Here is a 19,867-nt window from a genome sequence, read left to right as displayed (position 1 = left end):
AGCAGAAGCCTGGTTGGTGAGTAAAGCAAGGGCCTCAGTTAGGCTATCGATTTTCGCCTCGAGTGAGTCCAGCCGGGCATCTGCGGTAGGAGTGACTCCGGACGGCATGACGGGTGCGGGGACCACAGGAGTAGAGGAGGAGGGGACAAGTGGTAGGGGCGGTGACGAGGGCGGAACGGACTCGTATTCCGAGCCTGAGTCGGCGCCGAACCTAGCAATCTTGTCCGGTTGATCCCGTAGAGAGTTTCTTCTGCTGTAAGGGCAACCCCGGAGGCCTGAGATCAAGGTCCTAGCAGGGGAGGATCCAAAGCGTGAACATTGGTAAGCAAATACAAATGAAGCTGACCTAGCAGGGGAGGATCCAAAGAGAAGAAACTCTAAGGGTCCGCCTGCTAGGGAGCTGACTATATACTGCTTGTCCGTAGCTGCCGCTGTCGGGCACAGAAGGCTTGGGCGGCTGTCAGCGTCGGGCTCGGGCCGTATCGGGGCGTCGGGGGGTCCGACTTCGGAGAGGTCTGAGGAGCACGAGAGATGGGTATTCGCCCGGAGAATAGACGATATTAGCCTAGCGACTACATCTTGTAAGTACGACTTTTATACGCTACGGTATTAGGGATGGATCGGATGGGCGCTAGGCCCCAGGGCGGATCGGATGGGCGCTGCGCAGGGTCGTAGGGGTGAACGGAAGGGGTTGGAAGAATGAGGGGGCATCCAGGAGGACGGCGGTATACGGGCCCGTGCGGGCCCGTTCGGGCCCCGTGCGGCCCTTACGGCCCGGACGGCCCGACCCGAACCGTGACATCACCCCTCCCCGTTGTGGGCGGCGCCTCGACGCCCTATGGGTCCGCGTCCCCTGGTCTTGCTTTCGGATTTTCCATCGGCCGTTTACGAGTTCTTCGCGGGGCGCGAACGGGTTGAGAGTATAGAAGTCCTCGAGTGCCTCTTCTGCGCCCTCCAGTTTGTCCCGCAATTCCCACGTCCACTCTTCCCGAGGGTAGCCTTTCCACTGAATTAGGTATCTTAGGCGGTGTCGTCCTTGCTTTCGTACGAGCGAGATGGCCTCGACTTCGTAGTGAGGCTCGCCGTCCCGCATTTCTGCCGGGGTGGTGGGGGGCGGCCCGTTGATGATCCGCTACGGGGGGGTTCCAGGGTCGTAATAGCGCCGTGTGGAATACGGGGCTTACGCGCCAAGTTGGGGGTAGCACCAGTTCATAGGATGTTTTACCCACTTTGCGCTTAACTTCGAATGGCCCGAACCTCTTGTCATCCAGTTTTTTTTGAGGGTCGATCGCTGGTCAAATTCGTCCCCTGGAGGTAAACTTTATCCCCTTCGGCGTAATTCGGTCCGGAGAGTGCTTTCGGTCGTAGTATCTCTTCATCGTTTCCTGGGCCTCTTTCATAGCTTCGGGCCGCATCGGCCCGGGCTTCCTTCATTCGTTCGGCAAACACCGTAGCGGCCTCGGTCGGGACCTCTTGCGGGGCCTCGGACCCCTTTCTCGGGTGGAATCCCAACGTGAGGAAGAAGGGCGAGAATCCCGTTGAAGAGTTAACCTTGTCATTAAACGCGAACTCTGCTAGGGAAAGCCAGTCTGACCAATCGCTCTGCTGGAAGTTGCAGAATGTTCGAAGGTATTGCTCGACCTCCATATTCGCACGCTCTGTTTGCCCGTCCGTCTGTGGGTGATATGCCGATGAAGATCGAATCTTGATTCCCAGCAATTTGCTCAAGTCGCTCATGAAATGCCCGATGAACTGCTGGCCCCGGTCGCTAGTTACCTCCTCTGGGAATCCGTAATCTTTCCAGACGTGATCGCGGTATAGTCGAGCGACTCCTTCCCCGGAGATGTTTCCCGTGCATGGGAGTACGCGTATCCCTTTACCCAGTCGATCTACGATTACGAGAATAGCGTTGTACCCGGAGGATTCGGGTAGTTGAACGATCAGATCGATTGATATGCGCTGCCAAACTCGAGTCGGCACGCTATTCGGGACCAAGGTTCCTACGGGCGTCTCGGGAATATCTTCGTTCGTTGGCACAACGGGCAGGCTCGTACGTATGCCTGGCAATCGGCTTGAATGGACGGCCACCAGTAGTTGCGGGTCGTCAGCTCGAGGGTTCGATGCCACCCCGGTGTCCCACGATAGGGATGTCATGGTGTTGCCGTAGCACTCGATGCCGCAGTCCCATAGCCGGGGGTACGATACCAGCCCGTTCCGAGTCTTGAAGCCGTCGTGCTGTTCCCAGCCTTCCGGTTCTCCGTCTTCCCAGAGCTTGAGGACCTTTTCCTCAGTGGCCGATTCGGCCCGCCGGATCGAGTCCATCAGCCCGTCGCCCTCCGTATGCTCTAGTGTCAGCATAGCGCGGATCGCGTGTTCCCTTGAATAGCCCCGCAGGAAGTAGGACGATGTCCTGATTATCTTCCTTTCCGTTGTCGTACCCGTTTCGTCGGGATAACGCGTCGGCCCGCCCCGTTCGTTTTCCCGGTTTATGTAACAAAGAGAAGTGATACTCACTCAGTTCGAGAGACCATCGTGCCTGCCGCCGGTTCAGTTTCTTAGCCGTCATGAAGTATTCCAGATTTTTGTGGTCGGTCCAGATTTGAACGGCTTATCTCCCCCGTTCTGAAGATAATGTCGCCACTCGGTAAGGGCCCGCATGATAGCGAGCATTTCTTTGTCATGGATGTCGTGAGTTGCGCTCGGTGTCGTTCATAGCTCGGGAGAGAAATGCGATCGGGACCCACTTCCCCTCCTGCTCTTGCGAAAGGACGGCCCCGGTGGCGAAATCGGAAGAGTCCGCCGACCCGCCATGCCCCGTGATCCGTAGGGAAGTGTAGTACGGGTTCATCCGTGACCCGGTCTATCAAGGTCTGAAAGGCCTCCTCTTCTTCCGGTCCCCATTTCCATGGGCTGTCTTTTCGGGTCAGCCGGGTCAGTGGCTTGGCGTGACGCGCCAAGTCTTTGATGAATCGTCGGTAGAAGTTGAGGAACCCCAGGAAGCTTTGAACCTCTCGCAGGTTACGAGGCCGGGCCATTCGCGCACGCCAGCGACCTTGATCGGGTCCATGCGAAGTTGCCCATTCCCGACGATCACACCAAGGTATTCAACTTCGTTCCGCTCGAAGTCGCACTTGTCCGGTTTCAGGTACAATTGATTGTCCTTCAGGATCTGTAGGACCTCTTTCACCGCTGCGCGATGTTCGGAGAGGTCGCTAGAGTATATGAGGATGTCGTCCAGGTACACGATCACGCGACCCTGGGAAATCAGGTTGGAAAACAATTCGTTCATCATGGATTGGAACATGGCCGGGGAGTTGGTGAGGCCGAAAAAACATCACAAGTGGTTCGAATAGGCCCCGATTGGTAATGAACGCGGCTTTCTCCTCGTCGCCTTCTTTTATGCGGATGTTGTTGTATCCCCAACGTACGTCGAGCTTGGTGAACCACCGGGCGTTACGTAACTTATGCATGATGTCCGATATGAGCGGTATCGGGTATCGGTTTTTGATGGTGATCTCGTTCAACTTCCGGTAGTCCTGTACGGGCCGTAATTTCCCGTCCTTCTTCTTGACGAAGAAGAACGGGAGCTGTCTGAGGATTTCGAGGGCCGAATCCGCCCGGTTGCCAAATGTTCCTTGATGAATGCGTCAAGCTCTTTCTGTTCCTCTCCTGATAGGGGAATGCAGCGCCCTTTGACGGGTTCGGGCGTCTGGGTGTAGTTCAATGGCATGGTCCCACTTCCTCCGTTCCGGGAGTTTGTCAAGTCCTGTTTTTCGAAAACCTCTTTGAATTCCTCGAGGTAGTGCGGGGTACGCTCTCCTCGGTGGTTCGGGGCTTCTCGGCAGCGTGGGCGGCGGCGGCCAGTTTGGTGGCCACGCTCTGCATGGCCCGGATGTGGGCGGGCGCGTTCGGACCTTCGTCGTAAATCCGGCGTGACGAAGAGGCGATCCCCTTTGCCCAGGGGTTCGTTGTCCTCTTCGTCCCCATTGTTCCAGCAATCGGGCCCGCTTGCACTCGGGCGGGCATCGGGTGAAGGCGATCGCCCCTTCGCGCCAATCGATCACGGGGTTGTGCTTCTTGAGCCAGTGATGCCCGATGATCACGTCGCTGTTCCCGGTATCCGTGATGGCGAATGTCAGAAGTTCGGAGTGATCCTGAATGGTGACTCGTAAGCGGGTAACGTGGGTGATCGCCCGTCGGGCGTTGATCGTCCCGTCAGCGTTGTACACTGGGACTGGGTGCGGCAGGGCTTCGAGTTCCAGTTGCGAGTCCTCCGCGAACCGTTTGTGCATGAACTCGGAGGTGGCGCCACTGTCGAGGAGGGCGTCAACCGAGTACCCGGGAGGTCGTTGACCCCTTGAAGGGTGACGGCTACCCGTGTAGCCGTGGTGCCCTCACTTTTCCGAAAGGGGGAGCATCTTGCAGTTGTCGCAAGGCTTCGGCTACGTCGGGGCGTACCCCGTTCGTATGAACTCTTCTAGTTCGGGCCCGTTTCGGCTCGGCGGGCCGGATGTATCCATTGTTGTAGTTTCGCACGAGCCTTCTCGGGCTGGTCTCGACTTGGGCGACAAGCCTCTCGGCGCTGGCCGCGGGCCAACTTTTCCAAGCGGGCCTTGGAGTGTCTCGTGTGGGTTTGTGCGGGTTCTTCTTGCGGGCGGAAACGGTGGTTTGCGGGGTTTGTTCGGGGTTGGTTTCTACGTCTGGTCCCACGTATCTCTGGATTGGCAACACGGAATATCGATTATGCGGGTTGTAACTAGAGACACTTGTGGTATACGTCGGCGAGGGCGTAGGTTTCACTCGCGACGATCGCCAAAATCCGCTTTATCCGCGTTATCCTTGACAAACTCGGAGAAGATAGCCCGGATCTGGTTTGCCGATGCGGCCCGGTTCGGGCACATCCGACTGATGTGCCCTTCCTGGCCGCAGTTGTAGCAGCGAGTGCTGCGGGCCGTAGCGGGGGCCTGGGCCCGGTCGATCTCCATAGGTGCGGGCCCCGTCGAAGGTCCGGCGACCGTGGTTGCCCCGTTTCCTCGGGGTGCGGCCACGGCCGGTCCGGCGGCGCTGATTGCTGCGTTTCGGGCCTGTCAGGGGAAACCCTGATGCCGTCACTTGATCCCATCAAGCGCCGCGTCTCCGCTCGCGTCTCCGCGTCTCCGCTCGTGTCTCCGCGTCTCCGCACCCTGACGCTCTCCCTCCACTGCCCGCACCACATCCCACATCCAGTAATCCCCAGTCTCCGACTTCCCTGGCCACCCCTTTCCGGGAGTCTCTCCGCCGGCGGAGTCACCATCAGGGATCACTAATGCCATCAGAGACCCCTCCGGATGTGGACGCACCACTTCCCTCCGAGACCTTGAGCCTATGGCCTTCTAGCCTCTCTGGGCTGTCACTTATCAAGGTCTCCCTACGATCTCTACCTGCTGGACCTCTTGGGTGTCCCCAACCCATGTCAGCGTTCGGGCTTATGTTCGGATGGCTGAGCCTTGCCATGGCTCCGCTCTCCACTCCGCCACCACGGCCCCCCGTCATCGGGCCTTCCCCTGGGTGAGGCCTACTGCCGTTAAGGCTCGTGCCTACTGCAGCGCCCCAGGCTGCACGCCCTCACACCTCCACCTCTCTGGAGACGTCCGGGGACGTCTCCGAGTGACCCCTGTCGCTACCCTCCAGTGGTCATGGCTGGCCGCCATTCCCATTGGTCCTCTTCGACACTCCCCGGCCCTTGGGCTAGACCAGACTCCTTCCCTTTCCGCTCCACGCCTTCCCTCTCCGTTTCCGGCCGTCACGTCACGGTCACACACCCGGAGTCGATTCCGATTCCGATTCCGATTCCGGTTGTCACGGTCACGGTCACAAGCGGAGACGCCCAGAGGCAGCCTGGACCTCCCGAAGCCCTTCTTAGGCCTTCTAGGGATGCCTGGGCCCCTCCCTTGGCATCACGGTCCCAAACCTGCCTCTCCGGAGCTTCAAGGGCTACTCGACACTCACCTAGGGTCCATTAGCGATGCCTGACTTCTCCCATCCGTCATCCGTCACTATGCAGTCACTCTATCATTACTCCGGTCACTGGTATATAGTAGTGCACCTGGGCAGAGGGCTCCTTGGCTTGTTCTCTAAGGATTCCCCCTCTGCTCAGGTGAGTCTGTAGCGTCCCTTCCTGTTGTAGTAGTTCACTAAGGATTCCCCCTCTGCTCAGGACTCTGATTTCGAGCCTCGCGAGGTTGCCCTTACAGCAGAACAAGCCCACCAATACGGACCTCACCTCCCAACTCCGTTGCCAGGGCCCGCAGTCTTTAACGCCCCCCCTGCCGGTAACCTGGAGGTGGCCTCCGGAGGGGCTGCATGCAGGAGGCTCCTGGTGGATTGCGACAGATGGCTCCGTCCCGGCCCCACCCGACCTTGCGCTGCACAGCCCCAGCCCCCCTTCGAACACTTTGGTCCTCGTGAGGCCTCAATACTTCCTCCTGCCCGGCCCTTGGCGTTCTCCTCCGGCCGTGGTTTAGCTTTCCCACGCCCCGCGCCCTATGGCCCCGGGCCGTCCTGAACCACTTCCGGACCCCCTTCCCCCCGATTCCGACCGTGGCCCCGCCTTCCTTCCCTTCACCCACGGCTAATGCTGGCCTCTCCGGCCACTGCTGGTCTGTCCCTAGCCATTCCTGCTGCCAGCCACCTGTCGGAATGGGCTTCCCCTGCCATGCGGAGCGCCCTGATGGCATCAAAACGACTCCGGATTCCGATTCCGATTCCGCTTTCCCGCGGTTGTCGCTGCGATGGCCATTACCTCTGCATGCTCCCCACTCTTACTGCCAAAGACACTGATCATAGTGTCTTTGCCGGTGCGATGACTTTCCCTTCCGCACCTTCTGCCATCACCATGCACCTCGCCTCCTCTGTCTCCTGCTTAAACCGCACCCCCACCACGACATCATGTGACCGCCTAGATTTTGGCAGACATGTGACAACTCCACCGGAATTTAGGCGGCACATGATCCCTGGATTGATTCCGGGGGCATCTCCGGAGACCTTTCCGCTGATGCTGTCATCGTGGCTTTGACATGAGACCGCTCACACCCCGAGCAAAGGCTTGGCTTTCTTGGGAGGCAAGTCTCCATACTCCATCACCCGTGTCCCCCTACGCACGTGTCTCCGCGGGCCCTACAGCCCGGCCCCGATTCTCATCGGACTACCCGGGTGACCTTCCCTACGTGTCTGGCTCGACGCGTCCAGTTCGACTCTGGACCTTGGGATAACCGCGAGATGGCTGATCCCTTTGATCGGCCTGCGACACCTTGGCATGACACCACTCGTTGCTGCCCCGCTAGGTTCTGGGCGTGGCCTACTGCCGTATAGGCCCGCGCCAGATGCGAGATGACGAGTCCGCTCGCCTAGGGCCGCCCTACTAGGCCACGAGTGGCAGGTGCTGAGTCGGAGTGCCGACTTTCCCCCTCACTCTCCGGAGACGGACTCCACCCCACAACGTCATTCACATGGCATCGGAGTTCAGCTAGCACACCCCCCCGGAGACGTCTCATACGTCTCTGGTATCAACATAGCTGCCCCGGAGGGTACCCTTGCCTTAGAGGATCCACCATGGTGTTACCTAGGCAGTCACTGCAGTTCAGGGCTCTGCAGGTGCCCCTTCCGTTCATGGGACCCCTCTCCGCTTTCCGCCCGTCACGTCACGGTCACGCGCTCGGAATCGCGTTTCCGTTTCCGGTAGTCACGTCACGGTCACGTCACAAGCGGAGATGCTCAAAGGGTCCCATTGTACAGCCGGACCCCGAACAATGGAATCGCTTCTGGAATGCCTACGTCAACCCGCCTCTGCCGCACAACTAGGATGGGTCGAGCTGTTGCCACCCAGTCCGCAACACTAGGCTTAGTGACCCGGCTGACAGCGCAGTGTCCGGAGTCACACTGCAATTCCTTTCCCCCAACCTGACATCTGGGTGCAGTAAAAGTGAGCTCGCCACTCGCTATGCTATCACCCCATGGCAAGTCATTTGCCGCCCAACGATCTCCAACAACCAGTAGAGATGGTCGGAATCGCCCTGTGACGTCACAGGCGTTTCCGGTCACGCTCGGAGACGTTTCCGGGCACAAACGGAGACGTTTCCGGAGGTGTACTTGGTGCTTTGGCTAGCGCAGACCCCCCCTTTTTTTTTCTGTGGTGCGTCGGGGGCGCCGCACTCTTGAAGGGGGGATGGAGGAGGTATAGGAGGGGACTCGCAGAGGACCCTCCCGGAGCAACATGCGACCAGAGCGCAAGCGGGCGCACACCGAAGCTACGCAGAGGTGTAGTTGCACCATCTCTCGGAGAGGCACCGGGACCGCAGGTCTCCGGGGCGTCTCCAAATATGGGCGCGCAACCAGTGGAGAACGCAAGTACTCCATGGGTTGACCTTGGCAACAGCAATCACTGGAGCAACGCCAAGGTACCGTCACACTGGCTCTTGGAGATGGACAGTCCCTGGACATCGACAGAGACAGGAGCTTGGCCACCGGAGGACAAGGGACTCCGGAGGACGAGCTCAGTGACCCCCGATTTTTTTTCCTGCATCGGGCGACGACGCAGCTTGAAGGGGGATGATGTCAGGGGAAACCCTGATGCCGTCACTTGATCCCATCAAGCGCCGCGTCTCCGCTCGCGTCTCCGCGTCTCCGCTCGTGTCTCCGCGTCTCCGCACCCTGACGCTCTCCCTCCACTGCCCGCACCACATCCCACATCCAGTAATCCCCAGTCTCCGACTTCCCTGGCCACCCCTTTCCGGGAGTCTCTCCGCCGGCGGAGTCACCATCAGGGATCACTAATGCCATCAGAGACCCCTCCGGATGTGGACGCACCACTTCCCTCCGAGACCTTGAGCCTATGGCCTTCTAGCCTCTCTGGGCTGTCACTTATCAAGGTCTCCCCTACGATCTCTACCTGCTGGACCTCTTGGGTGTCCCCAACCCATGTCAGCGTTCGGGCTTATGTTCGGATGGCTGAGCCTTGCCATGGCTCCGCTCTCCACTCCGCCACCACGGCCCCCGTCATCGGGCCTTCCCCTGGGTGAGGCCTACTGCCGTTAAGGCTCGTGCCTACTGCAGCGCCCCAGGCTGCACGCCCTCACACCTCCACCTCTCTGGAGACGTCCGGGGACGTCTCCGAGTGACCCCTGTCGCTACCCTCCAGTGGTCATGGCTGGCCGCCATTCCCATTGGTCCTCTTCGACACTCCCCGCCCCTTGGGCTAGACCAGACTCCTTCCCTTTCCGCTCCACGCCTTCCCTCTCCGTTTCCGGCCGTCACGTCACGGTCACACACCCGGAGTCGATTCCGATTCCGATTCCGATTCCGGTTGTCACGGTCACGGTCACAAGCGGAGACGCCCAGAGGCAGCCTGGACCTCCCGAAGCCCTTCTTAGGCCTTCTAGGGATGCCTGGGCCCCTCCCTTGGCATCACGGTCCCAAACCTGCCTCTCCGGAGCTTCAAGGGCTACTCGACACTCACCTAGGGTCCATTAGCGATGCCTGACTTCTCCCATCCGTCATCCGTCACTATGCAGTCACTCTATCATTACTCCGGTCACTGGTATATAGTAGTGCACCTGGGCAGAGGGCTCCTTGGCTTGTTCTCTAAGGATTCCCCCTCTGCTCAGGTGAGTCTGTAGCGTCCCTTCCTGTTGTAGTAGTTCACTAAGGATTCCCCCTCTGCTCAGGACTCTGATTTCGAGCCTCGCGAGGTTGCCCTTACAGGGCCCACCCGTTGAACGGGTTGCGGTTGCTGAGCCCGCTCTTGGCGGGGGGGGGGGGCCGTCGGGGGCGTTTTGGCCCGAGGGTGGTTAACCTTGTGGCTTTGTCGAAAATGCGGTAACGGCGGAGTGCGCCGTCCTGCTTGATGGCCTCTGCCTTCCAGGCCTCGTAGGTGTCGGGGAGCGTGTCCTTTCGGTAGACCGCGTTCATAACGCCCCGGAGCATACAGTTCTTGGCAACGCGAATAAGGTTGACGTCGTCGTAGTGCGACTTTGTTGAGAGAGTCAAGGACCGTGAAATAACTAGTTGCGTCCATGTCTTTGGTCTGGACGAAGGTTTCCATCTTCTGCTGCGCGATTTCGGCGTGAGCTTCCCCGCGGAAGGCCGCGATGAAGGCTTTCTCGAAGCCTTGACGTAGTATAAGCTGCGGCGGTGCGGAGCTTCATGGCTTGGGAGACGTTTTCCTTCCACGTGACCGCGTTCCCTCCTTTGATGTAGGAGAGTGCGTACGAAATCTTTCGTACCTCGTCGTTATAAACATTCGGGTTGGCTTCAAGGCCAACCAACAATCGGCCAGGAAGGCGTCTACCTCGCTGGCGTCGCCCGTGAACTCCTTAGGGGGAGAGACGGTCACTCGTGTGTTTCCCCGTGGGGCCGATGAGCCAAGTCCTCTCTGGCTTGGCGGAGCAGATCGTAACTCTGCATGACTCCCTGCTGTACAGCTGCGTATTCCCCGTTTACTCGGGACAGCTCGGCCTCGAGGACCACTTGTCGATTCGTCAGGGCGGTGTTTTCCGCCTTGAGTTGCTCCATCTCCTGACTCGTTCGGAACAGATGGGCGAACAGGAACTCCTGTTGTTCGCTATGGCCCAGGGCCATGAATCGGGCACGTTCGTCCCCCTGGCTTGCGGGGGTGCCCATCGTACTGTCGTGCTCGGTAGACATTTGTCGCGCTTCTTGCGTTCGTGGGGGGAGGCTAATATTCTGTCAGCGTCGGGCTCGGGCCGTATCGGGGCGTCGGGGGTCCGACTTCGGAGAGGTCTGAGGAGCACGAGAGATGGGTATTCGCCCGGAGAATAGACGATATTAGCCTAGCGACTACATCTTGTAAGTACGACTTTTATACGCTACGGTATTAGGGATGGATCGGATGGGCGCTAGGCCCCAGGGCGGATCGGATGGGCGCTGCGCAGGGTCGTAGGGGTGAACGGAAGGGGTTGGAAGAATGAGGGGGCGTCCAGGAGGACGGCGGTATACGGGCCCGTGCGGGCCCGGACGGCCCGACCCGAACCGTGACAGCGGCGTCGCAGGCGAGGTCCCAGGGCGACCGTTGGGAGGGCGTTGACGGATCGGTGATTGTGCGGGCGAGATGGAGGGCCGGACCGGAGTCGGAACCGGAGTCGGACCGGAATCGGGCGCGTCTCCGGGCCGAAAGGGAGGTTCCCCTGACAAGGAACATATATTAGTCGGAGAGTACTGTTGGATATCTCCTAGGTACAGCTCAGAGCAAATGTGTACTGAGTGGTGAAAGACCATAAACAACAAGGTAGATATTGTGTTTTACTCAACAGGGGCGGGCAGTAACAGACAAGTGTGATGTAATCTGATGATGTCATTTGTTGACATTTATTTGGAAAATCCCCGTTGATGGGAATTATGGGAATTTAGACCGGGTGGGACCTTGCAAAGCAAGGTGAAGCAAGGTAACAATTGTAAACAAGGCGGACCCGTTCCGCTAGATTCACTACTCCGAGGCGAGGGCCGAAGAATTTTGACTATATCGTGCTCGATACAAACAAAGGTGCTTTCACCCTTCTCCTTTCCCCTCATCGCATTAGCTTAGCTTTCTGGTGTTTTACTGGAAGACGGCATGCATAAATAATGAGTAGCTCCTTTTCAGTCCGCCATAGAGTCTACGAAGTTTTCAGGTCGCATATGCCACAAATCTATCATCCTTGAAGCTGCACTCCTCATGTCGATTTTGTTATATTCTGCCTCGATTCGGATACGACTCCGAAGCAATTTCTTCGCAACATCTTTCCACTGAAGCTCCTCTCCCTTGAGTCCACTGACAGCCAGAAGTTTACCTTCTCTTTTCCTGATTTTTCCATCCACAATTACAGTGTCAACATCGCGAACAGACGCGTGCATGACAATGGCAGCGACTGGGTCGTGTGCAGCAGCACATATCATTGCTGGTGACTCTCCATCGAAAATTACCAGGTCGGCAAGCTTCCCGACTGCGATACTGCCAATTTGACTCTCCATTCCAACCGCTCTGGCGCCCTTAATCGTGCCCAAGTTGTATGCCGCTTCGACGGTGTGCTTGACAGTGTTTGGATTTTTTCCCGCATCCACGAATGGCTGGTTATAAGCTCCGCGAGCGCACTGGAGAGCAAGCCTCATTTGGGTGAGGATGTCGCCCGAGTTGGTGGTGTGGCAGTCAACGCCCAGGGAACAAAGCGGATGGAGGTCGTCGCGGAAGGAGACGGGAAATCCATGGGCCATTTGCAGCTCTGTGTCGGGGGTGACGGAAACATGGGCGTTGGCTTTCGCGAGGAGGACGGCGTCGTTTGGCGTGGCGTTGCTTGCATGAGACAGAAGAATATCAGGGCCAAGCAGTCCATATGTGTCAAGCAGCTCAACACGAGACTGTGGTCCGACTACGGGGCCACGAACATAATGGGAAGTGATAAGTTTGACCCCCAGCGACCTTGCGCGCTCATAGCACTCGATCACAGTCTCTTTCGGCAAATGGAAACTGTCGAATGACAGCCCTAATTGAACGCGACCGTCGCCAAACGGCTGTTGTTTTGCCAAATCAGCGAGTTGAGAGTCGAAGTATTCCGGTGTGCCCGGCGCAAACGTGAGTGGAGTCCAAGAAGTTACGTTGGGTGTGTCGCAGTAGCCAAAGATAGAACGAATGCCAGAGGAAACCGTTGCAGTTATTGCATTTGGGGCTGAAAATCGATATCATTAGAGTGTGAGATGAACAGAATTGTGGAGGGCGAACCGTGATGAGGACCTTGAGTGATATTGGCATGATCAACAAGCATTGTAGTCCCTCCATCGATAGACTCCAAACACCCTCCCAATTGTCCCCAGAATACGTCTTCTGAGGTGCAAAGCGAGCCAGTCCAGTTGCCTGAGCGAAGCATAAGACGACCTTCGACTTGGAAAATCACACACCTTTCGGAAGATAGGTCAATAAAGTATCATTCGTATGTCGGCCTTTGAACTGAGTTTGCCATACGTGATGGTGGGTGTCGATAAATCCAGGAGAAACAAGCTTGCCAGTGCAGTCGAGCACAACGGTGTTTGATTCCGGAATCTCGATGTTAGGCTTGATGTCTACAATCTTGTTTCCGACGATAAGGAGGTCTTCTTTGAGGAATTTAATGCAATCCCCTTCGCCATGGAGGATTAGAGTTCCGTTCTTGAGGAGGAGGGAGGTGGGGATTGACATGTACAGGTGCAGTGCCAGCGATGAATTGAGCTTTTTTAAGAACTTTTTCCTTTTTGGCTCTCCCGATCATGGCATTGCGTTGGTTCCTCGGAGCGATAGTATAACATATCGAAACGACAGCGACTTAGACCAACTGTTCAGCTTCAAAGGAAAACGCGTCCCGGGCTTGCAGGGATCATGTGACCTGCGGAGTGAGACGCAGAGGAGACGGTGGATGAATACAAAAGTACAGTCTGAGTGCAAACATTGTCTCGGCTAGGGTTGTAGAAAGTTGAAGGGCGAGAAAGCAGTAGAAAGCCTCAGGCTGTTGTCACAGCGTTACACTCTCTCGTCTTTGCTCCCATCTTCGCCCGATTCTCGACTCCTTGCTTGTCGTCCACGCTCCTTTGGCTCCGCAATGACGACCACCGTGCTCAAACACTCTATTCGCCATCTCGCCGCTATAGCCCAAGACGCCATCAACGAATGCAAATCGTCCTGGGGTCCAATTCGCCCTTTTCCAACTCTCGACGCGACCGCTTGGAAACTGTTCTCCGATATCAAGGCACTCATGACATTCAAGGACCGCGGCCTTTCAATTACGGACAAACTACTGGGGGAGTTGCTGAACGCAATTGAGCCATGTTTTGCTGAGCGGGAGGTCAGTTACTGACAATCTCATTGCTATGTGTTTTTGAACTCGCTCTTCTAGGCTTTGGAAAAGGCTCTTCTTTCCTCAGTCACAATCAAGAATATACTTGTACATGCTGGCAACGACCCTGACAGTCTCCATCCGTGGCCACAGGACGCTGGACCTAAACCCAGTATTCTGGTTAGCTGGGCAATATACGTCGGTGCAAACACGATGCTTAACCCTCGGCTCAACTCCGACGCGCAACTTCGCCTCTATTTTCAACATAGCTTTGCTTTCCTCATCACAACTGCTTCGCAAGCAGTTCGTAATGTGTGAGTGGCCGCTCCTGAACTGTGATTAGCCTGCTTGAACTTGAAACAGAATCATCCCCGAAATACCCCATATACCCAGCGCAATTGAATCGCAACAACCAATCAAGCGCACTCCCGAAAAGACCTTGCCAAAGAACCCTTCATCTTCTTCTCCGAGCACTCCAATACGTGCTGGCCGCTACAACGGTAAGTATATTATTACGCGATTCCATGCTTGCTGAAAGTGTTCAGATGTCCTCAATACCACACAATTGCCCATCATGCTACCCCCCCTCCGTTTCACATTTGATACCTCAATCAAGCTAGCTCCCGCACTCGCCTCTCCAAAAACTTTCGAATCTCGTTTGGGTCCGTCGCAGTCCTTCCGAACAGTCATAATATTGACACCCTACAGGTGCATTTGCATGTCTTATACGCAAGATTCCGCCTCCAGAGAGTGTATTTCCTTTGTCGCCACTTGGTTCCCAGCCATCACTCGCTTCCATAGCGGCACCCTTTGCTTCCACCCTGCCAGTTAATTTCAAGTCAACAAGAACTCGCTCTCGCTCGCGTCCCCGTCCCCGTACTACCAAGCCGTCTTTTGGCCGCCCACGACACCTTTCTCCGCCCAGCCGTTTGCCTCTTGGACGAAGTCACTGGATTGATTTTCGTAGACCAAACTCGTTGGTACGGTCATGGCCTCCCCGGAATCAGCCAATCAAAGCAACGCCGCCTGCCAAGCGTCAACGTGTTTTAGAGCCAGCGCCGCCATCCCGTCCTGCAACAACAACGGAGACTGCAGAAGCGGCCGTGCTGCCTCAGCCGTGCAAGCAAGGAGAGCTCACTGGTGCAAGTACGATTCCTGCTGCATTCGATTCTCGTGTCGTGTCTGGAGAAAGTGGGTTGAACTTCGACTATGTCCATCAAACGAGTGCGGCTGCGAAACGGTCTTGGATCGAAGCCATGCTTGCATCGTGAAGGTGAAGAGTGGGATAGACGGTTGCACGGTTGCAGCTTGAGACGATATACTTTTCCCTGCTTGCTTGTATTACCAACAGACTAGCCATATATACGAAGAATCTCGATTACAGAATTTGAGGATTGGAGTCGGACTTGTGTGGGTGTAGTTGGCTTCGTCAAGAATGCCTTGCAAAGTGCGAAGATCAGCAAGGTGAAGTCGAAATAACCAGTTAGTTGGTACTCACTAAGATTTCAACCAACTTCAGCTCGCTGGCAGAGTTGTAGAAGTAACTCTTCTCTGAATCGGATCGCTGACTTTTAGCAGATAGACGCGCTGAAGCTGGAGAAAATATTCAGAACAGGTTTCGAACAAGATAATGAGGGAGAGTCAGAGTGTGAATAAAGTCTCGACACGGTGGTTAAGACAGGGATAACTGAAAGGTTTATTCTCATCATAGAGGCGTGCATAGAATGCAGCGAGAGTAGTGAATGCAATTGCTCACCGTTCAACAGTCTTGGTTTGGGAGTAATACGGCAATTGGGTTCTTCAATGAAGCTATGTCTAGGTGGGAGTTCAGTCATGCTGTCCAGGTAAGAGGAGGGGAGGAAAGAGTCAGTGTAACTATGACATGAAAACGTATCATGGCCGCTAGGCTCAACGGTAGTGACAAAGAGGATCATCGTGAGCTTGTGTGGCGAGGCAGAAGTACTCACGTTCTAAAGGGAGCCGTGCCTGCGGTTGGGCTTTGAGGATGCGGCAGACATCGTGGCTGGGTGGAAGAAAATTTCCCTGTCAGTTAGTCAGCCATCAGATCGTGTTCCTTCCAATGGAGAGCTGTAAAGTGACAGAAAAGAAACAGAGTACTCGCTGCTCCTCTTCTTCTCCTCCCTCAGTGGTATTCATTCAATATATGCCAGTTAGGTCAGTCAATCGTTTTCGCTCTTCACTCACAGCGGTGGCACGTGATCGTGTTGACACGGATCAAGCGTCAACCATCAGCCTCGATGAGTGCTACCTTGCTGCTACCTCCAACGTTAGCATTGGATGTCAATTGTCAGAATCTGACCTAACATATGTTTGTCACTGACTAACAAATAGTTATTTTCACTTAGACAATCTGACAATTCTGACCAAACCTCTGAGGTGTTCTAAAATGTCAGCTTGGAGCCCATTGAAAATTGCTGCTCTGGGTTGCCATCACTGATCGGTGGCAAGTACGACAGTAGTGACCATATACGGCCCAACGGGAGTTGCGCCGGCGCCTCTCAGAAAGGCCAATATGGTTCCGGCCGTTCGGCAGTGGGCTGCGATCACATTATGTAAGTGCAGCCATAGCCACATATGGTATCACACTCAGTTCCAGGGCGAGCCACTAAAGGTCTGCAAAACCTTCCAAAGTTGAGACCCAGTTGATGTTGGACATGGGGAGGATAATACAGGTCAATTTCCCAATATGGTAATTGTCAATTGTCATTGGTCAGATATTTAGTCAGAACTGACAATTGACATAACAAATAGTTATTTTCCCCAAAACCTAATTGTCACCGGACCCTATCCAACGTCTACCTTGAATTTCCAGCTCTCATCAACCTCCTCCATACTCATCCATGCAGTCAACTTGCTGCATCTTGGAGTCCACTGAAAATCATTGAGCGCACGCCGCACGGAAGCAGTGTGATTTACAGACATGGCCGGAAGCAAAATCCGCCAAGGATGCTGATCATGAAACTACGGCAACATCTAGGTCAGGCCTGGGGCCGCAACTTCCGACTCAACCAATACGGCCATGGCTGCTGCTGGCGCTGGCGCTACCTTACCGCCTAATTTCAACCCTGCTGAGCCCCTGGGTAAAAGGATGAACGCTTCTCATGGGCTGAGCTGAAATCTGTGGACAGGTGACCTGGAAATCGGCGTGCTGGTCGCGGTAAGGACTTGCTTCCGAGACGACGAAGCGCTCAGACAAACGCCCAGTATGCATTATTCGGGATTACCACAGCGCAAGCCTACACTTATTATACACGGTTTCCCAACGACTCCGTGTTGACAAAGCTCTGGGTTGCCTTCATCTGGTATGTCGCACTTTCTGGGTTCATTTCCGTCGTTATTGACTTGGATGTCGTGAGGTTATGCGAGCTTGCCCACATCGCCTGCATCGCGCAGACGCTGTTCACCGCCACCATCAAGGACTACATGCATCCTGAGCGATTGGGAGGAGTGTCGCTCTCCATGCTCGTATCAATTTTGCTCACCGGTATTATCGCGGCTCTGGGTGGGTTTCCTGTAGAGAAACTTTAGCTGGCTGACAACATCTTATAGTGCAGGGCTTCTTTGGCTTGCGGATATACCGCCTTTCTCGGCAGCCCTACATCCCATTCGTCATTTTCCTTCTCGCGCTGATTCAGGTTGCATTCAGTATCATTCCGTTCATCGGCGCACAGCAAATTGCCCAGATCGTCGAGCAACAGAGCTGGGTCGTCTACTCCGAATTGGCGGTGTCGGCGGCAAACGACCTTATCATCGCGGTCACCATAGTCACGCATCTGTGGTGGGAGAAGAACATCGCTAATCAGAGGTCAGCGCGTTTCCGTGTTTGTTTGGTTAGTCGGACTCGCTGAACAGCAGTGCATAATAGCACAACGGTCGTTTTGGAGAAGATTATCATGTGGACTATAGGTTTGTTGCTGCTTCATCCTCTCTTCGATGCTGACTGAATATGTACTCAGAAACTGGAATCATAACAAGGTGTGAACCTCATCTCTCAATTTGACGCTTGACGACCTGCGCATAGTGCCGCTGCACTGTTGGCTTTGATCCTCGTGAGCATTATTGTTTCGAGATCACATCCCTTCTTATTCTGCCTAGTTCGCAACCATGCCTGGAAGCTGTCCGTTGATAAACACTCTCTGATCAAGCATCAGTCACTAACATGTTGCAGTCGGCTGGCTCGCAGTCGAAGTTGTCGTTGCCAAATGTAGTAGTTTCTGCCCAGCTATACTCGACGCATTCTGACCGCTTGTTTCAGTGTACTCCAATTCCCTATTGGCAAGTCTGAACTCGCGATCGACCCTCCGCGCATTACGCACTGATCAAACCAACACCGGATCCTACACAATGGTGAATATCATGCGAAATTCCGTCAGGCCATCGACTGAACACCCACAACAGCAAGTCAGCGTCTCGACCAATGTCGAGGTATCGAAGCACGGCAAGTTCGGACGCGGTAGTGTGCAGTATCTCTCCAGCGAGAGCATGGATGTGGGTTCATCGTCATTGTTCTGTCTGATCGTCTAGCTAACCCGGATTCGGCTCAGTCGAAACCGTGTCCCCATCAGAGTGGATTTTTTCCGTGAAGCATGAAATGTACAAGTTGTTTTATTTCAAAGGTTTTACTTGATTGTATCTTTTACAATAAGTTGTTGGCATATACAGTTACAAAGCAAATAGCAAAAAAGGTGTGCAACCAAGAAAGGAAGGGGATGACAAATCATCGGATTTTGACTCGCAACGACCATCTACTGACGCACGAGGCGCCAGCCGTCCCAGCCAATACGGCCACCGATCTGGGGGCCGTGCTCAAGGCGGTAGTGTTCCCCCTCGAGACTGTCGAGTATGGCCGCAATAAGCATCGCCGTCGCCGTTGGGGCCCAATTGGCCGCGATGCATTTCAACGGACCGTACCCGAATGCAAGGACGTCTTTAGCTCTTTCTGGCTCGAGAACGAATCGCATGGGGTCAAAGGACCCGGGGAATGGATGGTTAGCCGTTGCCCAACTTGGTGAGCACTGGGCGCTTTCGATGTCCGCGACATCGATAAAGGTCAGTCCGTGCCCACACTCGTACGCGCGCTTGACGCGTCCAACAGGAGGGTGCAAACGGAGAGATTCGAGAATATAGTGATAGGGTGCAGGTTGCTTTTTGTCCAACGCGTTGCGGAAGCATGTGGTGCGGCCAGTCCTTTCTGCTTGGTCAAGAAAATCGCAAAAGGCGGCTCCAGCCTGTTTGCTACCATCAACATGGGCAATCGTTGACGCGACAACACGCCAGAAGGTCTCCCAGGTGGGTATGAGAATATCCAGCTCAAGACTGGTTGGGAAATCAAGTGAGAGAATGTCGAGGTGGGTCTGTAGCTGGGCCCGGAGATTGCTAGTACTGATATTCAACCTTGAATGCAGCCAAATTGTTGTGATGAGGTGGCCAACTGAGCAGAGATGGTGGTGATCAAGGGAAACTGGTGAGTGTCCCGGAAACAGCAGTCCGCAAATGATAAACCGAAGAGCAGTGATCTGAACAAATCTGTCGAATGGGATCTCGGGGCTGCCCCATGTGTCCAACGACACTTCGACTGACTGCCTGGCAAGCTGGGCCAGATTCGACCAGTTGGGGTCGGCGATTAACGCGCTGCTTCGATGGCGGAACATGGCATTCGTTGCGACATCACCACGAACAAAAGTATTGGTCAGATGGAATGCCTCCACAAGACGGTGGTTGGCAGCTGCCCGAGCTGCCAGCTGGGCTGCCTTGGAAGTAGGTCCAAGCATCGAACGGACACCGGAGAGGGTGGGATGGACAATGGTGGTGGTGGAGGAGGGAAAGAATGAGAAAAGCAGGACAAGGATGAAAATGCAGATACATATGCCATAGAGCTGGAGAAAGCTAGGGGACCACATTCTTTGACACAAAAAAACAAAACCAGTATGCCATATGCTCTTTATACGACCCCACTTATCTCTGTCCATTTGCGTTGGTGACCAGTCGCCACACAAGCTTAGCTCTGCCATGCA

General features: G+C 55.4%; 4 protein-coding genes across 4 annotated transcripts; 2 read left to right on the top strand and 2 right to left on the bottom strand.

The window, feature by feature from the left end:
• Window positions 1-11,631: 11,631 nt before the first annotated feature.
• Window positions 11,632-13,201, bottom strand: MIND_00991500 (5-methylthioadenosine/S-adenosylhomocysteine deaminase n1; the record flags this gene model as incomplete). The annotated part of the gene is made up of 3 exons (XM_037366519.1): window positions 11,632-12,695; window positions 12,749-12,880; window positions 12,925-13,201. 3 exons carry the CDS (start codon window positions 13,199-13,201, stop codon window positions 11,632-11,634), a joined length of 1,473 nt encoding a protein of 490 aa, XP_037215913.1.
• A 397-nt stretch (window positions 13,202-13,598) lies between these two features.
• Window positions 13,599-15,103, top strand: MIND_00991400 (uncharacterized protein; the record flags this gene model as incomplete). Its single annotated transcript, XM_037366518.1, has 5 exons — window positions 13,599-13,841; window positions 13,893-14,146; window positions 14,196-14,332; window positions 14,378-14,494; window positions 14,541-15,103. The coding sequence occupies 5 exons, from the start codon at window positions 13,599-13,601 to the stop codon at window positions 15,101-15,103; spliced, it is 1,314 nt and encodes a 437-aa protein (XP_037215912.1).
• Window positions 15,104-15,184: 81 nt separating this feature from the next.
• MIND_00991300 (uncharacterized protein) lies at window positions 15,185-15,882 on the bottom strand (the record flags this gene model as incomplete). Its single annotated transcript, XM_037366517.1, has 4 exons — window positions 15,185-15,271; window positions 15,331-15,425; window positions 15,589-15,647; window positions 15,800-15,882. 4 exons carry the CDS (start codon window positions 15,880-15,882, stop codon window positions 15,185-15,187), a joined length of 324 nt encoding a protein of 107 aa, XP_037215911.1.
• Window positions 15,883-16,872: 990 nt separating this feature from the next.
• MIND_00991200 (uncharacterized protein) lies at window positions 16,873-18,436 on the top strand (the record flags this gene model as incomplete). Its single annotated transcript, XM_037366516.1, has 13 exons — window positions 16,873-16,933; window positions 16,982-17,010; window positions 17,058-17,155; window positions 17,210-17,355; window positions 17,403-17,658; window positions 17,719-17,759; window positions 17,810-17,828; window positions 17,875-17,902; window positions 17,949-17,970; window positions 18,022-18,057; window positions 18,109-18,200; window positions 18,252-18,341; window positions 18,398-18,436. The coding sequence occupies 13 exons, from the start codon at window positions 16,873-16,875 to the stop codon at window positions 18,434-18,436; spliced, it is 957 nt and encodes a 318-aa protein (XP_037215910.1).
• Window positions 18,437-19,867: the final 1,431 nt, after the last annotated feature.

Source organism: Mycena indigotica (genome assembly GCF_014461135.1).
Source record: "Mycena indigotica strain 171206Taipei chromosome Unknown Mind.scaff0009, whole genome shotgun sequence".
NCBI lineage: Eukaryota > Fungi > Basidiomycota > Agaricomycetes > Agaricales > Mycenaceae > Mycena > Mycena indigotica.
Note: the sequence above shows the minus strand (reverse complement) of the source record. Positions and strands in the feature narration are given on the sequence as shown.